Source organism: Oncorhynchus gorbuscha, linkage group LG16 (genome assembly GCF_021184085.1).
Source record: "Oncorhynchus gorbuscha isolate QuinsamMale2020 ecotype Even-year linkage group LG16, OgorEven_v1.0, whole genome shotgun sequence".
Classification (NCBI taxonomy): domain Eukaryota; kingdom Metazoa; phylum Chordata; class Actinopteri; order Salmoniformes; family Salmonidae; genus Oncorhynchus; species Oncorhynchus gorbuscha.
In genome coordinates this window covers 68,733,296-68,751,554 of record NC_060188.1, presented here as the reverse complement: position 1 = coordinate 68,751,554, position 18,259 = coordinate 68,733,296, and the positions used below count along the sequence as shown (strand labels likewise).

The 18,259-nt window shown below is 44.8% G+C and overlaps 1 protein-coding gene across 1 annotated transcript; it reads right to left on the bottom strand.

Annotated features, from left to right (window-relative positions):
- Positions 1–4,674: 4,674 nt before the first annotated feature.
- LOC123999906 (rho GTPase-activating protein 35-like) lies at positions 4,675–17,559 on the bottom strand. Its single transcript, XM_046305937.1, has 8 exons — positions 17,092–17,559; positions 16,863–16,915; positions 9,452–13,351; positions 8,845–8,986; positions 8,268–8,345; positions 7,728–7,859; positions 5,942–6,047; positions 4,675–5,756 (listed from the first exon to the last, which is right to left on the bottom strand). Exons 3-8 carry the CDS (start codon positions 13,172–13,174, stop codon positions 5,354–5,356), a joined length of 4,584 nt encoding a protein of 1,527 aa, XP_046161893.1. The 5' UTR covers positions 13,175–13,351; positions 16,863–16,915; positions 17,092–17,559; the 3' UTR covers positions 4,675–5,353.
- Between the last annotated feature and the right edge of the window lie 700 nt (positions 17,560–18,259).

The following is an 18,259-nucleotide window of genomic DNA, read 5'->3' as shown; positions in this document are numbered from 1 at the left end:
CGAATGGTCACATTTTTTCTCTGGTGTGGCAACAAGTCAACAACGTGTGTCACTAGGCAAAATATAATGCCTTCAGAAAGTACTCACACCCCTTAACTTTTTCCCATTTTTTACAAAGTGGGATTAAATTGATTTAATTGTCATTTGTTGTCTACGATCCACACAAAATACTCTGTAATGTCAAAGTGGCAGAAAAAATCTAACATTTGTGAAAAAAATGTATTTAAAAAACAAAACACTAATATATCTTGATTAAATATGTTTTCTTTGGGGGTAAGTCTCTAAGAGATTTCCACACCTGGATTGTGCAACATTTGCTCATTTATTATTTTCAAAAATCTTCAAGCTCTGTCAAATTGTTTGTTGATCAATGCTAGACAACCATTTTCAGGTCTTGCCATAGATTTTCATGTAGATTTAAGTCGAAACTGAAACTCGGCACTCGGGAACATTCACTGTCTTCTTGGTAAGCAACATTAGTGTAGATGATTTGGCTTTGTGTTTTAGGTTATTGTACTGCTGAAAGGTGAATTCATCTCTCAGTGTCTGGTGAAAAGCAAACAGAACCAGGTTTTCCTCTTGGATTTGGCCTGTGTTTAGCTCCATTCTGTTTCTTTTTTAACCTGAAAAACTCCCCAGTCCTGAACGATTACAAGCCTACTCGTAACATGATGCAGCCACCATTATGCTTGAACATATGGAGAGTGGTACTCGGTAATGTGTTGTATTGGATTTGCTCCAAGCAAAACACTTTGTATTCCGGTAAAATTTGCTTTGCCACATTTTTTGCAAAATTACTTTAGTGCCTTGTTGCAAACAGGATGCATGTTTGGGGATAATTTGTATTGTGGATTAACAACAATGTCGTTGATCCATCCTTAGTTTTCTCATATCACATCCATTAAGCTCTGTAACTGTTACCATAAAATAAATTCAACATTGGCCTCATGGTCGAGCAATACATTTCAAACACAGATTCAACCACAAAGACTATGGAGGTTTTCCAATGCCTCTCAAAGAATGGCACCTATTGGTAGATGGGTAAAGCAGACATTGAATATCCCTTTGAGCATGGTGAAGTTATTTATTACACTTTGGATGGTGTATCAATACACTCAGTCACTACAAAGATACAGGCATCCTTCCTCACTCAGTTGCCGGAAAGGAAGGAAACCGCTCAGGGAAACCTGAGCGGTAGGCAGGATGCCTGTGGTCACCCTCCATTCAGATTTCTTACTGATACACCACTTTGGATGGTGATTCAATACACCAATTTACTACAAAGATACAGGCATCCTTCTGTATCTTTGTAGTGACTGGGTGTATTGATACACCATCCAAAGTGTAATAAATAACTTCACCATGCTCAAAGGGATATTCAATGTCTGCTTTACCCATCTACCAATAGGTGCCATTATTTGAAAGGCATTGGAAAACCTCCATAGTCTTTGTGGTTGAATCTGTGTTTGAAATGTATTGCTCGACCATGAGGCCAATGTTGAATTTATTTTATGGTAACAGTTACAGAGCTTAATGGCTGTGATATGAGAAAACTAAGGATGGATCAACAACATTGTTGTTAATCCACAATACAAATTATCCCCAAACATGCATCCTGTTTGCAACAAGGCACTAAAGTAATTTTGCAAAAAATGTGGAAAAAATGAAGGCATAAGCTACGGACAACAAACACAATTGCATTTTATCAATGGCAATTTGAATGCAGAGATACCGTGAAGAGATCCCAAGGCCCATTGTCGTGCCATTCATCTGCTTCCATCACCTCATGTTTCAGCATGATAATGTCACAAGGATCTGTCCACAATTCTTGGATGCTGAAAATGTCCCAGTTCTTCCATGGCCTGCATACTCACCAGACATGTCACCCATTGAGCATTTTTGGGATGCTCTGGATTGATGGGAACAACAGTGTGTTCCAGTTCCCGCCATTATCCACCAACTTCGCACAGCCATTCCACAATCAATAGCCTGATCAACTCTATGTGAAGTATATGTGTCACTCTGCTTGGGGCAAATGGTGGTCACACCAGATACTGACTGGTTTTCTGATCCACGTCCCTACCTATTGTTTTAAGTTATCTCTGACCAACAGATGTGTGTCTCTATTCCCAGTCATGTGAAATCCATAGATTATGGCCTAATTTATTTATTTCAATTAACTGATTTCCTTAAAGGAACTGTAACTCAGTAAAATCTTTGAAATTGTTGCATGTTCTGTTTATATTTTTGTGCAGTACACATTTGTCCTTCAAACATTTAATTGAAATACTGTATTCCTAAGGACTGCTTCTTCTGGGGAGTGCCAATATGGCTGATCGGTGGCTTCAAAAATATCTTTGTGGCCAATACATAGCATCATCAATCCAGGGTTTCACCGGGGTGTTACAGGCAGCCAGTTACCCACGGATCCGCAGCCTCGGCCTTACATCTAAGGGGATCTCTCTGAAATAACCATAGATTGAAATTTAAATGCATTTACTTAATTGTAATCGCACAAAATGATAACTCTCCTGTCAGTCATCGTTGCCTTAAATCAGAATAACTGCTATATAGGCAAAAACAATTGAATGAGCAATGTGTCAGACATCACTTGCCTAATCATGCAGCCAAATGTACAGAAATATCTTACTTGATATTCTCTCACACACATGGAATCACAGGAGGTCTGAGGGCAATTTTACAAGATTGAATTTATTCACTATTATACAGATCACATAAGGCCTTCATCGTCATACACCATTCTCAGTCAGACAAATGGTTTGCTGTTGATGAACAGTACTTCATCTTTCACTTGCTATTTCACTTTTGTATTATTTTGTTGTCACACTTTCATGTTTTAAAATAATGAGTTGTTGAACCTTCTCCCTTGGTGTGTTGTTAAATCATGCACTAAACTGAAGTGGCCTTAAACCATTCACAAAATTGTTATTTTTTACTTTCAAATCATTGAAATGCACACTAAAAAAAATTGTTCTACCATTGACTAAAGGGCAAAGTGTTAGACCCCCTAACATACAAATAAACAACCATTTTACTATAGTATGCTCTTGCCTTTTTTTCTTCAATGAACTGCAGATCTGTCAAAGTTGTGTCAGAAATGTGATGCAGCCACATTAATCCTCTGAGCCAAAGTCACATTCTAATGGGACAATTTGTTTTTCCTATCCATCTCCCATCTGATCTGTGTGTGTGTGGTAATAATATACTGTACTGGGTGAGGAGTCACTGCAGCGTTGGTATATTGATCACAGAGACAACTGCCTCCCACAGCATGAAAACACAGAGGATAAGTACCAGTGAGTGATCCCAAGTATTGAGTAGAGTTGACCCTCAATAAAACCAATCGTTTTGACTGATCTGTTCTGAGAACAATCCAACATGGCCGACAGAGTACCGCCATGCCTCCTGGCCAATCCTCAGTCAACCCCAAAAGGTGCCTGTGGCATTGCTTTTATCTTATATTGGTAGAATACAGAATATACCAGGAGTATTCATTAAACTACTTTACCTTGACTACTTGTTTTTTTTTTTCAACAAGCGAGAGGACAGTTAAACACCAACATAAATCCCATAGAACACTGGAGCTAGTTACTCTATGCTTTGTTGACATTCCTGGGCATGAGTCCATACGTCTCTATAGGATATACTGTACTGTTATTACTGTACTGTAGTTCGTTGCCGTGGTAGTGTTTTCTGTATGCACACCTTACCTCAGTTTAAGGTCCTTAATATTAGATGAGTACAAAGAGTTCAACTGGCTAGACACCCATAGCAACATATCCAGGATCATTTTGCAATAGGGCAGTGGTTTCCATGGCCACCAGATAACACAGTGGAACAAAGAAAGTACATAGAGGACTTGTCTGGTATAACTAATGTCTCTCTAACCTCTCCCTCATTATGCTACTGTCTGAGGTTTCTGTCAATAATTCCCATAATCAATGTTCCATCATCAAACCCTAACTGATGGAGTGGACCTGAGGTCATCTTAAGCAAGAGCATTCCTCTCCTGGATCCTAAAGGGCCTGATTAACTGACCCTGGCTCAAACTTACTTGCCTAAACAACACCAGGCGACTTCCATATTCACAACCATTAGTAAAGCAACAGCAGTTCGAAAAAGAGAGGGGGAACTGCATGCTATTCAAACCTGCATTCCCAGAACAAACTATTTCTGTCTTGACTAAGATGAAAGAGGAATGTGTAATCAGTATTATGGTTTGGTTTTCCATGGGGTTATAAAGTGAGCCCTGAATCCTCTAAACTAACACTTTTATGACAGGGTCATGTTAAGGAGTCCCTCTCTACTACTGCCACACCCACCCAGCCATTAAAACAAAGTCAATTGATCAAGGTTGTATTTCATGGAACTTCACACTAGAGTTTAAAAGTGCTTCAGATAAGTATGTGGATACAAATACAAGGGTTTGGATGTAAACAACATTTTGATCTGCCAAGGCCCCTTCAGAGAGGCAATGGGTATGGCTGATTGAGCTGGGAACTCATCACACTAAAACATTCTGGCCCAACAACACCCTTTTGGGATACATTTTTTTCAACAAAAACACTCTGACCATTAAAGTGCATCCTTGGATGTCCCCCCACTCTCCCAAATCACCCTCTCCCATCCCCACTGAACCCCCCCCCCCCCCAACCACATAGCAGGGGTCCTTCAGGCAGAGAGGTAGGCTCCCCAAACAGCGGTGTGGCACGTTACTGCCGACAACCTTCAGAGCACAGTCCACACATCCAGTGGCTACTTTCATTAACAAACAGAAAGAAACAGATGTAAAATTATTATACACAAATAACAACATAGCTATGGGCACAAATCATATCTTCCAACTTGACATGGAGGCTTGGACTTTTTCATTATAGTGTATCATTAGGGTTTAAATTGTTGGTTGGCAGAGAGAGTCTTACTGTAACAATGAAACCCACTCTGTTATTTCCCCTGGGCCTCCTGTTGGTGAGTCCTAGAGTCACATTCCAGGTTATCAGGGGCTATAGGGGGGTGGAGGGGAAGAGTCAGCATTGGGATCTGCACTGGCACACAGGTGGCAGGTCAGCTGGATGCTGTTCACTAGTGGCAAGTTTGTTTGTCAAGCGCTCCTCGTCTCCTCTCTCTCTTTATCTATGTTATTATCAATGACCAAACAAGGTAGTGTCAGTGTGTGTGTGTGTGTGTGTGTGTGTGTGTGTGTGTGTGTGTGTGTGTGTGTGTGTGTGTGTGTGTGTGTGTGTGTGTGTGTGTGTGTGTGTGAGTGACGGAGGATCAGGTCAGATCAGGGGTACGGCGTGTGCTCCCTTCTCAGTGTCTTTCACAGTGTCTTTTACAGTGTCTCTTGCTCGGTGGGGGCGCAGTGGGGGTGTTGGTGGAGGGGGAAGGAGGGATAGGAGGGGTGACTGGGGGGTGGTGGGGGCGACTGCTGCAGGGGGCTGAATTGCGTGGTGGTGGGGGGAGGGGAGGAGCGGTAGCAGGAATAGGTAGAGCCACCGGTGAGGGTGGTGGTGGGGGAGGCAGGGAGGCCAGCCAGGCCAGTGGGGGAGTCCAGGAGGGGCTGGTTGTAGAAGAAGAAAGCACACTGGTGGATGAAGGTCTCTATGATTGTCTGGTAGGTCCGCGTGGCCGTCAGGGCGTCCATGGTGGTGAAGTCTGGCCGCATCAGAGTGGGCCAGAAACAGATGGACAGGTTCTCACTGGTCATCAGGTTCTGTCTGCTCAGCTGGCTCACCCTGGGAGAGACAACACAATACACCTCCATCAACAACAGCATGACAACAGCTACTAGTGTAATAACATTATTACACAGGTGTAAGAGCTACTTGATGATACATGTTACAAAACGTGCAAATGGTCACAATGCAGTCAGGGCCAAGGTCATAGAATGGAACAGTTAGCCAGTCTGATTTGCACTCACTTGTGTAAGTGGCTCATGACAAATCTGAAAACGTCATAGTTTTCCCTGGGGAACTTCCTCAGCACATCCTTCATGGTGTAGAGCCTTTGTTCCCTGTCATTGATTTCTGTGCACACACACACAGGGAGGGGGTCAGTGCTATGACTCACATGTTTTCAACACTGTTACTCCATATGCAGTACTACATACAGTATACATTGACACACATAGTTATAATATATTATATTTTCTGAGAACAAAACACGACATATCCTTATCCTCCCCAACACTTACTCACCCTGGAAGAACTTGACTGTCAAAAATCACAAGAATCACTCCCTGAACAACCATTCAGCACCACCCTTGTACCCCACCCTGACTCCCCCACCCTGTTCAATGTCTTACTGAACCCTTCAGAATCCTTGTACCCCTCCCTAACCAAACCCTGCGCCATGTCTTACTGAACCCTTCAGAACCATTGTACCCCTCCCTAACCCCACCCTGCTCCACATCTTACTGAACCCTTCAGTACCCCAGTACACCTCCCTAACCCCACCCTGCTCCACGTCTTACTGAACCCTTCAGAACCCCAGTACACCTCCCTAACCCCACCCTGCGCCATGTCTTACTGAACCCTTCAGAAACCCAGTACACCTCCCTAACCCCACCCTGCGCCATGTCTTACTGAACCCTTCAGAACCCCAGTACACCTCCCTAACCCCACCCTGCGCCATGTCTTACTGAACCCTTCAGAACCCCAGTACACCTCCCTAACCCCACCCTGCGCCATGTCTTACTGAACCCTTCAGAACCCTTGTACACCTCCCTAACCCCACCCTGCTCCAGGTCTTACTGAACCCTTCAGAACCCTTGTACCCCTCCCTAAACAAACCCTGCTCCATGTCTTACTGAATCCTTCAGAACCCTTGTACCCCTCCCTAACCATACCCTGCTCCATGTCTTACTGAGCTCTCCAGAACCCCAGTACCCCTCCCTAACCCCAGTCAGCTCCATGTCTTACTGAGCCCTCGAGAACCCCAGTACCCCTCCCTAACCCCAGCCTGCTCAATGTCTTACTGAGCTCTCCAGAACCCCAGTACCTTCTCCCTAACCCCACCCTGCTCCATGTCTTACTGAGCTCTCCAGAACCCTAGTACCCCTTCCTAATCCCAGCCAGCTCCATGTCTTACTGAGCTCTCCAGAACCCTAGTACCCCTTCCTAACCCCAGCCTGCTCAATGTCTTACTGAGCTCTCCAGAACCCCAGTACCTTCTCCCTAACCCCACCCTGCTCCATGTCTTACGGAGCTCCCCAGAACCCCAGTACCCCTCCCTAACCCCAGCCTGCTCAATGTCTTACTGAGCTCTCCAGAACCCTAGTACCCCTTCCTAATCCCAGCCAGCTCCATGTCTTACTGAGCTCTCCAGAACCCTAGTACCCCTTCCTAACCCCAGCCTGCTCAATGTTTTACTGAGCTCTCCAGAACCCCAGTACCCCTTCCTAACCCCAGCCAGCTCCATGTCTTACTGAGCTTTCCAGAACCCCAGTACCCCTCCCTAACCCCACCCTGCTCAATGTCTTACTGAGCTCTCCAGAACCCCAGTACCCCTTCCTAACCCCAGCCAGCTCCATGTCTTAATGAGCTCTCCAGAACTCCAGTACCCCTTCCTAACCCCAGCCAGCTCCATGTCTTACTGAGCTTTCCAGAACCCCAGTACCCCTCCCTAGCCCCACCCTGCTCAATGTCTTACTGAGCTCTCCAAAACCCCAGTACCCCTCCCTAACCCCAGCCAGCTCTATGTCTTACTGAAGGCCTCGAGCAGCTCCACCTGCAGAATGCAGGGCACCAACGGCTCCGGCAGCTCAGAGAAGAAGGCCTTCAGAGCCCCAGCCACCGTGTTGATGGCAAAGTCCTTCTCCACTAGGTCCAGCCCATGGTCTAGAGAAGAAAGGAGGTAGAGGGATAGAGAGGTAAAACAAGATGGGGGAGAGGGAGAGGAAGGTGAGATGTAGAAGAAGAGAAAGAGGAGGGAGTGGTAGAGGGAGGTGAGGGGTAGAAGGAGAGAAAAGGGGAGAAAAACAGGTAGGGGATGGAGGAAAGAAAGGGGAAGAGAGAAGAATAGGAATAGTGTGTAAGAGGTAGTCGGCTTTGTCACTGTTCTAAATATATTTTGTTGTAGGCCATAATTTCCTCTACAGCTCATGTGTCAATATATTGATTAGCCAAATAACTAACCAGGGTTAGTCCAGGGGTTAGGGACAGAGTGTGGTGAGTATATTACAGTCAATCCATCCATGGGTCTGATACAATGTTTTAGACCAGACAGGACTAGGTAAAGTAACTCACCCTGGTCAAACTGCCTCTGCATGCTCTCCATCTCACACTTGTTCCCGCTCACCCTGTACAGCCCCTCTGTGTTGAGGCCTGCAGAAAGACAGAGATTGAAACCAGGAAGAATGCTTCATTCCATCGACTCCATCTGTATAACATCATTATCAATTTCCTGTAAAGTCAATGGGGGCACTGCTGAAGTACAGAACTTGATCACTGGCTACATTTGTTCTAGTGTAGTTAGTTCTTCCTGGCTTATTAAACGTAAATAGAGTTGAGATGAAAAATAATCATTACATTCACGTTACAGTTTTTTCATTTAGCGGATGCCCTCATCCAGAAGGGCTTACATTAAAGCACATTGAAAATGAACAATCTCATAAAGTGAATATTGTAAGTAAAACTTTCACAGTGCACCACTAAAAAGACATTACACATTTTCATAATTCAGCACCACAGATTTACCTCAGAATTATCAACAATAAGATTCTGCCTAAGTGTTGGACAGCATCCACATCAAATAGCATAATGAACAAGACAAATACACACACAAAACACAGGGGAGAAGAGGAGACAGAAAACGGTGACCTACCTGTGGTCTCAATGAAGTGGACACACTTGTCAATAAAAAGTGGGATAGGTCTGTCTGGGAACACCACATTGACCAGGGGTACCCCGAAGTAGTTGCTCTCCAGGGGCTTGGGAATAGAGGGCCGAGGCTTTGGTCTGGTTTTCTGCACAGAAACAGGAATGTTGAAATTGTTAATGACCAAGTCCATATTAGACTGGTTATTCATTATGTCAACACTATTTTCAATTCAGCTGTAAGCTGGCAAACCAAATGTGCCTTTATGTATTCAGCATAAACAGCTGCCGCATCTAGTCTTAGTCATTCTGAAATACAGGCTTAAATTCTATCCACTCACTTTTGAACTTACTTTATGTGAATAGAATATTATCATGCAGGAATAGTTCTGATTAAAACAATCAAGCAATTACACATCAAAAAAGTTATTTAGAAAGTAGAGTTCACATGAGAAATCATATTAACCATGTAGTCAACACTTAACCACGTTTATCGTATCAAAGCTAGCCATCCATTTACCTAAACTTGAAAGACAATAGTCATTCAAACTTGAAAATTATAGTGCTAACCCATTAGCAGTTAAGAGAAGAATACTAAGTGAAGCAACACGTACCTTGGCAGTTCGCCGTAGGCTCTTCAGAATGTTCCTCTTCTTGGGGTCCTCTCCCTCCTCATTGATGATGTCTCCTTTCAGGGTTCCGAAATCATCCTCCTTGGTCTTTGGCAGAGCCCCCATCTCGTCGTCGCTGCCAATGAAGCTAGTGCGAAAGCTGCTGAACTTACCCAGGCGTTTGGAGCGGTCACGGTACAGTCGGGGCTTCACCCCCGCCGCCGAGAACTTCCTGCAGCGCTCCAGGGAACTGCTGTCTGCCTCACTGTCCGAGCCGTTCCCATTTGAGTGCATCCTGTTGGCGTTGCGGATGGTGATTATCTTGCCCTGCGTGCTGTCATGGGGCACAGAGTAGATGATCTCCTCGTTGCTGGGCCGGGGCTTGGACACAGCATCCATAGGCTCTGCATAGTCTGAGGGGTCGTAACCTCCGTCCCCACCTGGTACCCATGTCACAGCAGAGGGCAGGGAGCGACGGTGGCCCATGGTATCCGTGTTGTAGGGGTTTCGGCCCACCTTCCGGAAGTCAAAGGTCACAGTGGGCTTGGGCCTCACCTGGGGAGGGACCTTGCTGTTGAGTTTGTTCTCAAAGGAGCTGATGTCAGAGATGACAGAGACATCGCTGGAGTCCAGGTCAGGCAGGTTGAAGCCCCCACTATGGGAGGTGAGTGTGCCATCGAAGTAGGGTGGGGAGGGCTCCACATCATCCACATCAGAGTCTAGGAACATGTTGCCAGGGCTGGGTGAGCTACAGCGAGGGGAGTAGGCAGTGTCGTTAGTGCAGGCCTCAGCCACGTTATCATACATGTGTGTTGCCTCCACAATGTTGCGTTTCTCCACCACCTCCATCAGGAAGTGCTGGAACATCTCTATCCTGTGCAGGCCGCCCACCACCCCTCCAGACCCACACACCACACTGTTGAACCTGCCTTCTATCTCTTGGGCCAGCTCCTCTCCCTGGACCAGCTGCTCTCTGGCAGACTCACTTTCTGTGAGCTCCACCTGGCTCTCCCCTACTGCCAGCAGCTGAACAGGGATGATGTCCTGGATCTCACACAGAAAGGCACATAGAGTCTCCAGGGAGGCCTTGCGGCGGGCTGAGTACACAGCAATGTAGCCATGCACTAATCTGCTCTTCCGCAGGGAGAAGGAGGCGTGGTAGGAAAGAAGGGAGAGCTCAATCACCTGTTTGTGAGGCCCCACTGTCTGCTCCAGTATCACTGAGGTCCCACTGTTGGATGTTGGCCTGCAGTGCTGAGGCAGGAGGAAGGGAGAGAGGAGCTGTTCCACGTCATAATTGTCTCCACACATCAAGCACATGACGATGCGGATGTCTGCCTCTGGGCTGGGCTGGTGAGGAGAGTCTCTTGGGCCTGGAGGTTTAGGGGGCAGAGGTGGGGAGCTGCTACTAAAAGATGAGCTCCTCCTAGAGTCCAGGAGACCCCTCAATACTTGATTGATCTGACTGTCATTCACATTGTGCCCATAGCCCACACCAGGAGAGGCTGGGTCTAGGAAGCTACACTGCAGTCTCCTTGCTACCTGCTGTCCCTGTTTTATTAGGCCTAAGGCAGTTTCTCCCCCAATATCTGCATATGTCCCTACTCCCCTTTTAGTAACCAAGAGCAGAGATGTTAAAAGCTGAGCTATATGGCTATCCCTTCTACCTATAGTTGACTCCCGCAACCTTTCAATGCTTTCTACGACGTAAGTTAGGGACTCTTTTGAGTTGTACAGACACAGGCATCCATGGGGTGTGAAAGTGGGAGTGTGAAAGGAATTTACAGGAAGTCGTACGTTTCCCTCGATGGGTCGCAGGGTCAGCTCATACATTTTCCCATCCAGCACATACCGGTCGTCATTGGTACACAGAGTCCTGATCTCATTGGCAAACTCCCTGGCCAGTCCGTCTTTGCCCAATATCACAAGGTTGATTCGGTCAGCTTTAATATCCCCAAAATGGGACTTCACATTGAAGAATGGGTAGCATGTTGGGAAACGTGAGGCCAGGAGCTGCTCTATCTTGAAGTCTCCACACTGTGGGCTGCTGGGACAGGTCTCCTTGGTTGGGTGGTAGACAAAGTGGATATGCTTCAACACCAGAGCATCTCTCTCAGCTGGAAGCTTCTGCAAGGTCTTGAACCTCTGCTCCTCCCCTAGAACCTCCTGGATGGCCCCCATCTTCTCCTTGCTAGGCTTGGCATCCACCTCCAGCTCATAGAAGAGCTCAGAGTACTCCAGCAGCAGCTCTTGGAAGTCCTCTTTAGCGTGGTCTATTATCTCTTTCTGGTGGCGGTTGTAAAGGTCCAGGTACTCTGATTCCTCCAACCATTGGTAGAAGTCTTCGTTCATGATGAAGCTGCGGGCCTCTTCCCAGGGCTTGCCAGGCGTGACAAAGGGAGAACAGGCCAACTTGTGCTTGAACTCCTGCCTCATCTCGGCCCGCTTGCACTCATTCCTCAGGTGCTCCAGGTGGGCATTGAAAATGTACTCGGCTGGGGCCGTCTCCAACAGGTCTGAGGGGATGCGCTCATCCTCCATGTTATCTATGTGAGACGTGTCCTCCCATGGAGAGTCCTCCAAAACCACAAACCAATGGGCAAAGTGCTGCTTGGACTCCAGGACCTTCTGAACCCCAGACCAGCTCAGCTGGTCGATCTCATCCAGGTCAGGCACCAGGGAGCTAAGTGCTAGAGGAAGAGTGCTCAGATAGATTTTCCGACGTCTCTCAATGTGCTCTTGTTTCAGGCGGTACACATGCTGCTGGAAGAGCTTCTTGCATTTCGCTGTACCCTCTAGAAAGACGTATTCCTTGAACTCTGAGGAGCTGTGCATGCGTCTGCTGGTGTTAAGCCAGGTCTCGTTGTGGTTCTTCACTATGCGGTTGACTAGCCATTCGTATCGGTCTTTAGCCAAGGCTATCTGCTGACTCTGGAGCTTGAGGGCCTCAAAGTAAGGAATGATCTTGGGCTTGCCCCTGCTCTTATCAATGAGTTGCACCAAAGCAAGGAAGGCTAGGTCAACATTGATGTTAGAGCGTGCAGATGTCTCCACTACTGGAAGACTCTTTTTAGTGATGGCAAAGGTGTGAGAATCTTTGATGTAGCGTTCAACCCCCTCATCACACTTGGTTAAGACCAGCACAATGGGCTTCTTTGTTTTGCTCAGATGACCGTAAAGGTTTGTGACAAACTTCAACTGGTCGTCAAAGTTGCGGTTCATCCCCCTACTGACATCCATACAGAGCATGAACCCGTCAGCCTGTATCTTGCCCTCAGGCATCTGCTTCTGCTCAAAGTCCTGCTCCAGCCCCAGCTGGTCCGTGCAGAAGTACATAAGCTTCTCTGCAGAGGCCAGCTTGGTGGAGGCCGCCCTCTTGATGTAGGGCTGCATGGCAGTGCTGCGGTGTGGCTGGAACGTCTGGTCATCAATGAACTCTGTCTGCTCCACCACATGCATCCTGCACTCCGGCCCCTCCTCCACCACCCGCCCCACCTCCCCCCAGAACAGGAAGTGGTCATTGTTAACCACTCTGCCCCCAAAGTCACTGGTGCTCAGCACTGACGTGTGGTCCAGATAGAAGTCATCAGCACTGGGGCGCACAAAGCGGTTGCACAGGCAGGACTTGCCCACTCCACACTGGCCCTTCTCTTTCTCCGTCCCTGACAAACCCACAACAATAAGGTTGTATGTGGGTGACTTCGCATCCTGCTTTTTCGCCATCATTATCGTCTGCTGACACTCATCCTGCCATATTCAGGGACTCGATAGAAGAGTACACCTGGATGTGAGTGGCAGATTAGTTGGTGTTTCCTCTAGTGTGCTTCATGTTTTATCAACAGCAGTGTAGGGGTGTAGCAAAGGCAGAGGCTTCTCTCAGTCATTCCTAATGTAGCTATGAGCCTGTCAGGAAAAAAAAGAGAGCACAAAAATCAAATAATTAGCTAAACAAAATCTTAATTTATGTTTAAAAGAGGAACAAATATTAGTTTGAGCCAAGTTCACCTTATTTCTGCTCTCTTCATAAAAATAACAGTCAAACACTTTCACAAGAACGACAGTGGTTAAAAGACAAGACTAAGAATAATTTCCCTTCAACTTAATGAGAGAACACTGAGTAGGGGCAAGAATTTCTCATTTCTAATCCGCTCTCAATCTGGGCTGGCCTTTTAATAGAACAGGGTCGTTCCAGCTCAAAAAGTACAACAAAGAGTTGACACACACCATCTCAGGTTGTTCTGAAATCGTTTCTGTTGTTAGAAACAGAACATTAGTATTCCTGCAACATGATTTTGTTTTAATATAAATTGACCTAATTAATTGCATCCAAATTGGCCATTTAAAATGTATAGGATTCATATAATAGTCAATAAATATAGTACCTAACATCCAACTTGGACCAAACTTTTTTTCCAACAATAAGTTACACGAGGAATCCAAAGGAACGGTCAAAAGTCAGTCACGGACCCCCCCATTCCAATCCCACCCCAACAACGAGTATATCAAAAATCTAATCAAATGTTATTAGTCACACGCGCCTAATACAACAGACCTTACGGTGAAATGTTTACTGACGAGCCACTAAACAACAATGCAGTTAAAAAATATATGAATAAGAAATAAAAATACCAAGTAATTAAAGAGCATCAGTAAAATAACGATAGCGAGACTACATACAGGGAGGGGTACCGGTACAGAGTCAATGTGCGGAGCTTTACGCCACTCCAGCCGACGCTTGGCACTGCACATTTGATCTTAGGCTTGTGCGCGGCTGCTCGGCCATGGAAACCCATTTCATGAAGCTCCCGACAAACAGTTATTGTGCTGACGTTGCTTCCAGAGGCAGTTTGGAACTTGGTAGTGAGTGTTGCAACCGAAGACAGACAATTTTCACACGCTACGTGCTTCACGGCTGAGCAAGTGTTTGCTCCTAGACGTTTCCATTTCACAACGGCCCATACAGTTGACCGGGGCAGCTCTAGCAGGGCAGAAAGTTGATTAACTGACTTGTTAGAAAGGTGGGATCCTATGACAGTGGCATGTTGAAAGTCACTGAGCTCTTCAGTAAGGCCATTTGTACTGCGAATGTTTGTCTATGAAGACTGCAAGGATGTGTGCTCAATTTTATACACCTGTCAGCAACAGGTGTGGCCGAAATTGCCTAATCCAAATTCACTGAGAATACATTACAAAGGATGAAGAAACAATTCTCAGAGCCACAACTCCATTCTAGGTGTCAGAAATAGAAAACTGATACTGTATCCCAGTGGAGGCTGCTGAGGGGAGGAGTGAATAGAATGGTTTCAGAAACATGTTTTTGTGTTTGATAGAAAACTATTTGGTCCAAATAATAATGTACGGTACTTAATTTATTAAATATTTTATGAATCCTATGAATTAAAAATGACCAATTGATGTACAATCAATTTGTTTAATTTCTCAGAGATCAAATTATATCTCAACAAAATAACGCGGCAGGGATGCTAATCTTATACATTTCTAACTACAGAAACGATTTCTGAACAATCTGAGATGGTGGGTTTGATGACTTGCTGAAATGACATGGAACAACCCAACAGCAAATGCAATATACAAAGAAAAACTCAATATCCCTGCAAAACAAGCGAGACACTAAATATGTTGAGGGCGTATGTAGTGAAAAGATTACATTTCTTTTTTTGCCTTGTATGAGAGATGTCACATGAAAGGAGCCTAAATGGGACCGGAGACAGGGGTACTCTCCGCCATGAATACACATACTTCAACTCAATGACAAACGTATCACATGTAGGCTACTGACAATCCCATAAAAGGATCACAACAACTGCAATACAACATCAAGTACAATACAACATGTGAGGAGTTGGTCATGTTAAAGTGGATGAATCAACTTGGGATTTGGATCATTAACCTGCTAGTTAGCAGTTAGGTTCCCTAGCCACGAGGCTATACTGTCCTTCTGCTCAGAGCTCTTTTTTTTAGGGTATTTTTCTGCCTACTTTATGACTTGGCAGGTTTTGGAGTGTGAGCAAGGGATGGGAGTGAAGGGGAGGAAGAGGACAAGCACTCACACTAATTGGAGGCCCATCCTACCTATCGCTAGCCAAAAGCATTGAGGGGATGGATGGTCTGTGTGTCTCATAACCATGTAAGATACGTCCTTATCTCGATGGTGGCCAAGGACCTCTTCAGACAAAGGGCTAAGCAGTGCTCTTGGTTTCCTTGCCAACCGGGACCTTTAGCTGGTCACTAGTAAGGATCTATGCTCTTGACTATGGCCTTGATCCTGAATATCATGATCATGGATGAATGACAACACACATTTAGGTAAACATCAACCTCTTTAGACAGCAACAAAAATATAAACTCATCAGCCAGAGGTCTGTTTGCACTGTTCTTATTGTAATAGCTTCCTAATTGCTGGTGTTTATACTGTTGCCAAACAAAGAAAAAACAACAGATGAAAGATCTGCCCAGCATACAGACAATCACTAATTAGCATAATCCAGTCTACTGTATGTAGACAGTAACCTATCATCATCACCAGCATTAGAATCAGGTAAGGTTTGGTGTACTCTGGTCTGTCAAATTGCCAAGCAGTATATTTGACACAGAGGAAGGGGCCATACTGGAGATACTCCATAACTACAACCAAATTATGACAAGAGGATGCACAAAGTACGGCCAGAAAACAAATCACACTTTATTATTGTGATAAAATCACACATGTAAATAGACTATCTATGTACTTACTGTATCAATATTGACATGAAATGTGGACTACAAACTGACAGGCTACTGCCATTTAATAAAACTGTTTCCATTATTATTGTTTACAAAAGGAGGCATCTCCATATATTCTAAACCTATATAAAATCCAGCATTTTAAACATGTCTAAATAGCCCATCAAAGGCAAAGTAGGCAGTCCATCATGAAGCTCAGCTGTGCAAGGCCTGACTGACAACCAGATTGAACAGGCAAGTTATTTGGAAATGAAAACAAGCAAGTCACTACCCTACCCTCTGATTGTAAAGATACATACCTTTATATATTCAGAAGCGCAAACATAATTGCGCCATATTGTTCGACATTGTCAATATATAGTGGGTTGGTTACAACTCGTTATCCATATTTGAAAGGATTTAACAACGATTTTGAAATGAATGTTCATGAAAAGCACTGGCCACTCCAGGCCTCTTGTCCACAGAATGAAATAGCCGACTCGTAACTAAACCCATTCACCTCGTATTTCTGAATCCACTTGCACTTTTTAATCATCACTCTATTCACCCAAAGATAAATTTGTAACAGACAATTGATACATTGTGAGTAAATTGATGATGAGAATGTTTATCTTGAACACTGGTTTCCGTCTGGGTTTCAGATTAAAATGGGGAGAAAGTGAATACATACCATCGCATTCTCCCTGAATCTGTCAGGCCAGCGCTTGCCGCAGCCCTCGCCGCCTGATATACATGGACAAGAAACACAAATGTGGCTCGTTTGATTCCGAAACAGACACAAATAACTATACATATGTTATTGTTAGCTTGACAGATTCATTTTAAGTCTATATCCCTATTTTGATTATTTCCAATTTCATTGATATTTTCGTTGTCTTTGTGATAATAAAACTACTAACGTAAAAACAATGATCTTCCTGGTTTTTTGTTCTCTCCTCGGAGAATAAAAGCGTGTTTCACCGTCTTCTCCTTGGTTCACCACGTTGCTTTTGACCAATTATTATGTCCATTGTTGTGCCAACATTATGCTGGATCGATCATGCACGGGACACCAGTCGAGGTTGCTGCAATTGCCGTACAAGGTTTATTCTAAACTGGCTTCATACAATAAATTGGTAACGTCCTTATCAATTTAACAAGAGATTGCGTGTGTGTGAAAGTGTTTTTTCCCCCAGCTTCCCAATAATGGCGGCGGCCCTCCTCCCGGAGCTAATTCTCCTCTCCTTTTCTCGGAAAATGGGGAGCTACGGAGACAGACGCGGCGAAGACTCACCCAGCGGCTCACACACACAACTGCAGAACGTCGCTATTTACAAAGGCGAGACGCTGCTGTCATGCCGACACGCGCAATCACCATCACTGCTACAAAGGTGACTTTAGCCAATAAATGTCAAGGGTGATAATGACGGTGATATATCTCTGTGCATTCCTGCTTTTCGCAAACTAACCAATATATTTTTAATAAAGTTCTATTTTGTCTGAACTAAATGACATCGCCTGCTTTGTAGACCTTATGTCGTTGTCTTTGTCTTATTATTTTATTATTGTGTCCTACTCTAAATTCACCCAATGCGTCATAGTAATATTTGTTCAAATTATCATTATTAGGCTCATCCCTGTTCTGAGACAGGTCCCAAAAAGTCCCAAAATAGATTAAAATACTTTCAAGTAAAAGGATAGGCCAACTTTTTAACATTGTCTAAAAAATAATATTTCATATCCAACATTGTACAATATACTCTATCTTGGGGTTTCCACTAGCTTCTAGAGACTATAACCACAAAGTCAGATTTCACAGCAACAAAGTCAGATTCCACAGCCACAAAGTCAGATTCCACAAAAACAAAGTCAGATTTCACAGCAACAAAGTCAGATTCCACAAAAACAAAGTCAGATTCCACAGCCACAAAGTCAGATTCCACAAAAACAAAGTCAGATTCCACAGCCACAAAGTCAGATTCCACAAAAACAAAGTCAGATTTCACAGCAACAAAGTCAGATTCCACAGCCACAAAGTCAGATTCCACAAAAACAAAGTCAGATTTCACAGCAACAAAGTCAGATTCC

Excerpts from the sequence above, each read along its gene's own strand:
- LOC123999906 (XM_046305937.1), bottom strand. The coding sequence starts at position 13,174 with ATGATGGCGAAAAAGCAGGATGCGAAGTCACCCACATACAACCTTATT. Across the intron at positions 7,860-8,267 it reads GCAGAGGCAGTTTGACCAGG|ACCATGGGCTGGACCTAGTG; the intron begins GTGAGTTACTTT and ends TTTCTTCTCTAG. Across the intron at positions 6,048-7,727 it reads GGAGCTGCTCGAGGCCTTCA|AAATCAATGACAGGGAACAA; the intron begins GTAAGACATAGA and ends GTGTGTGCACAG.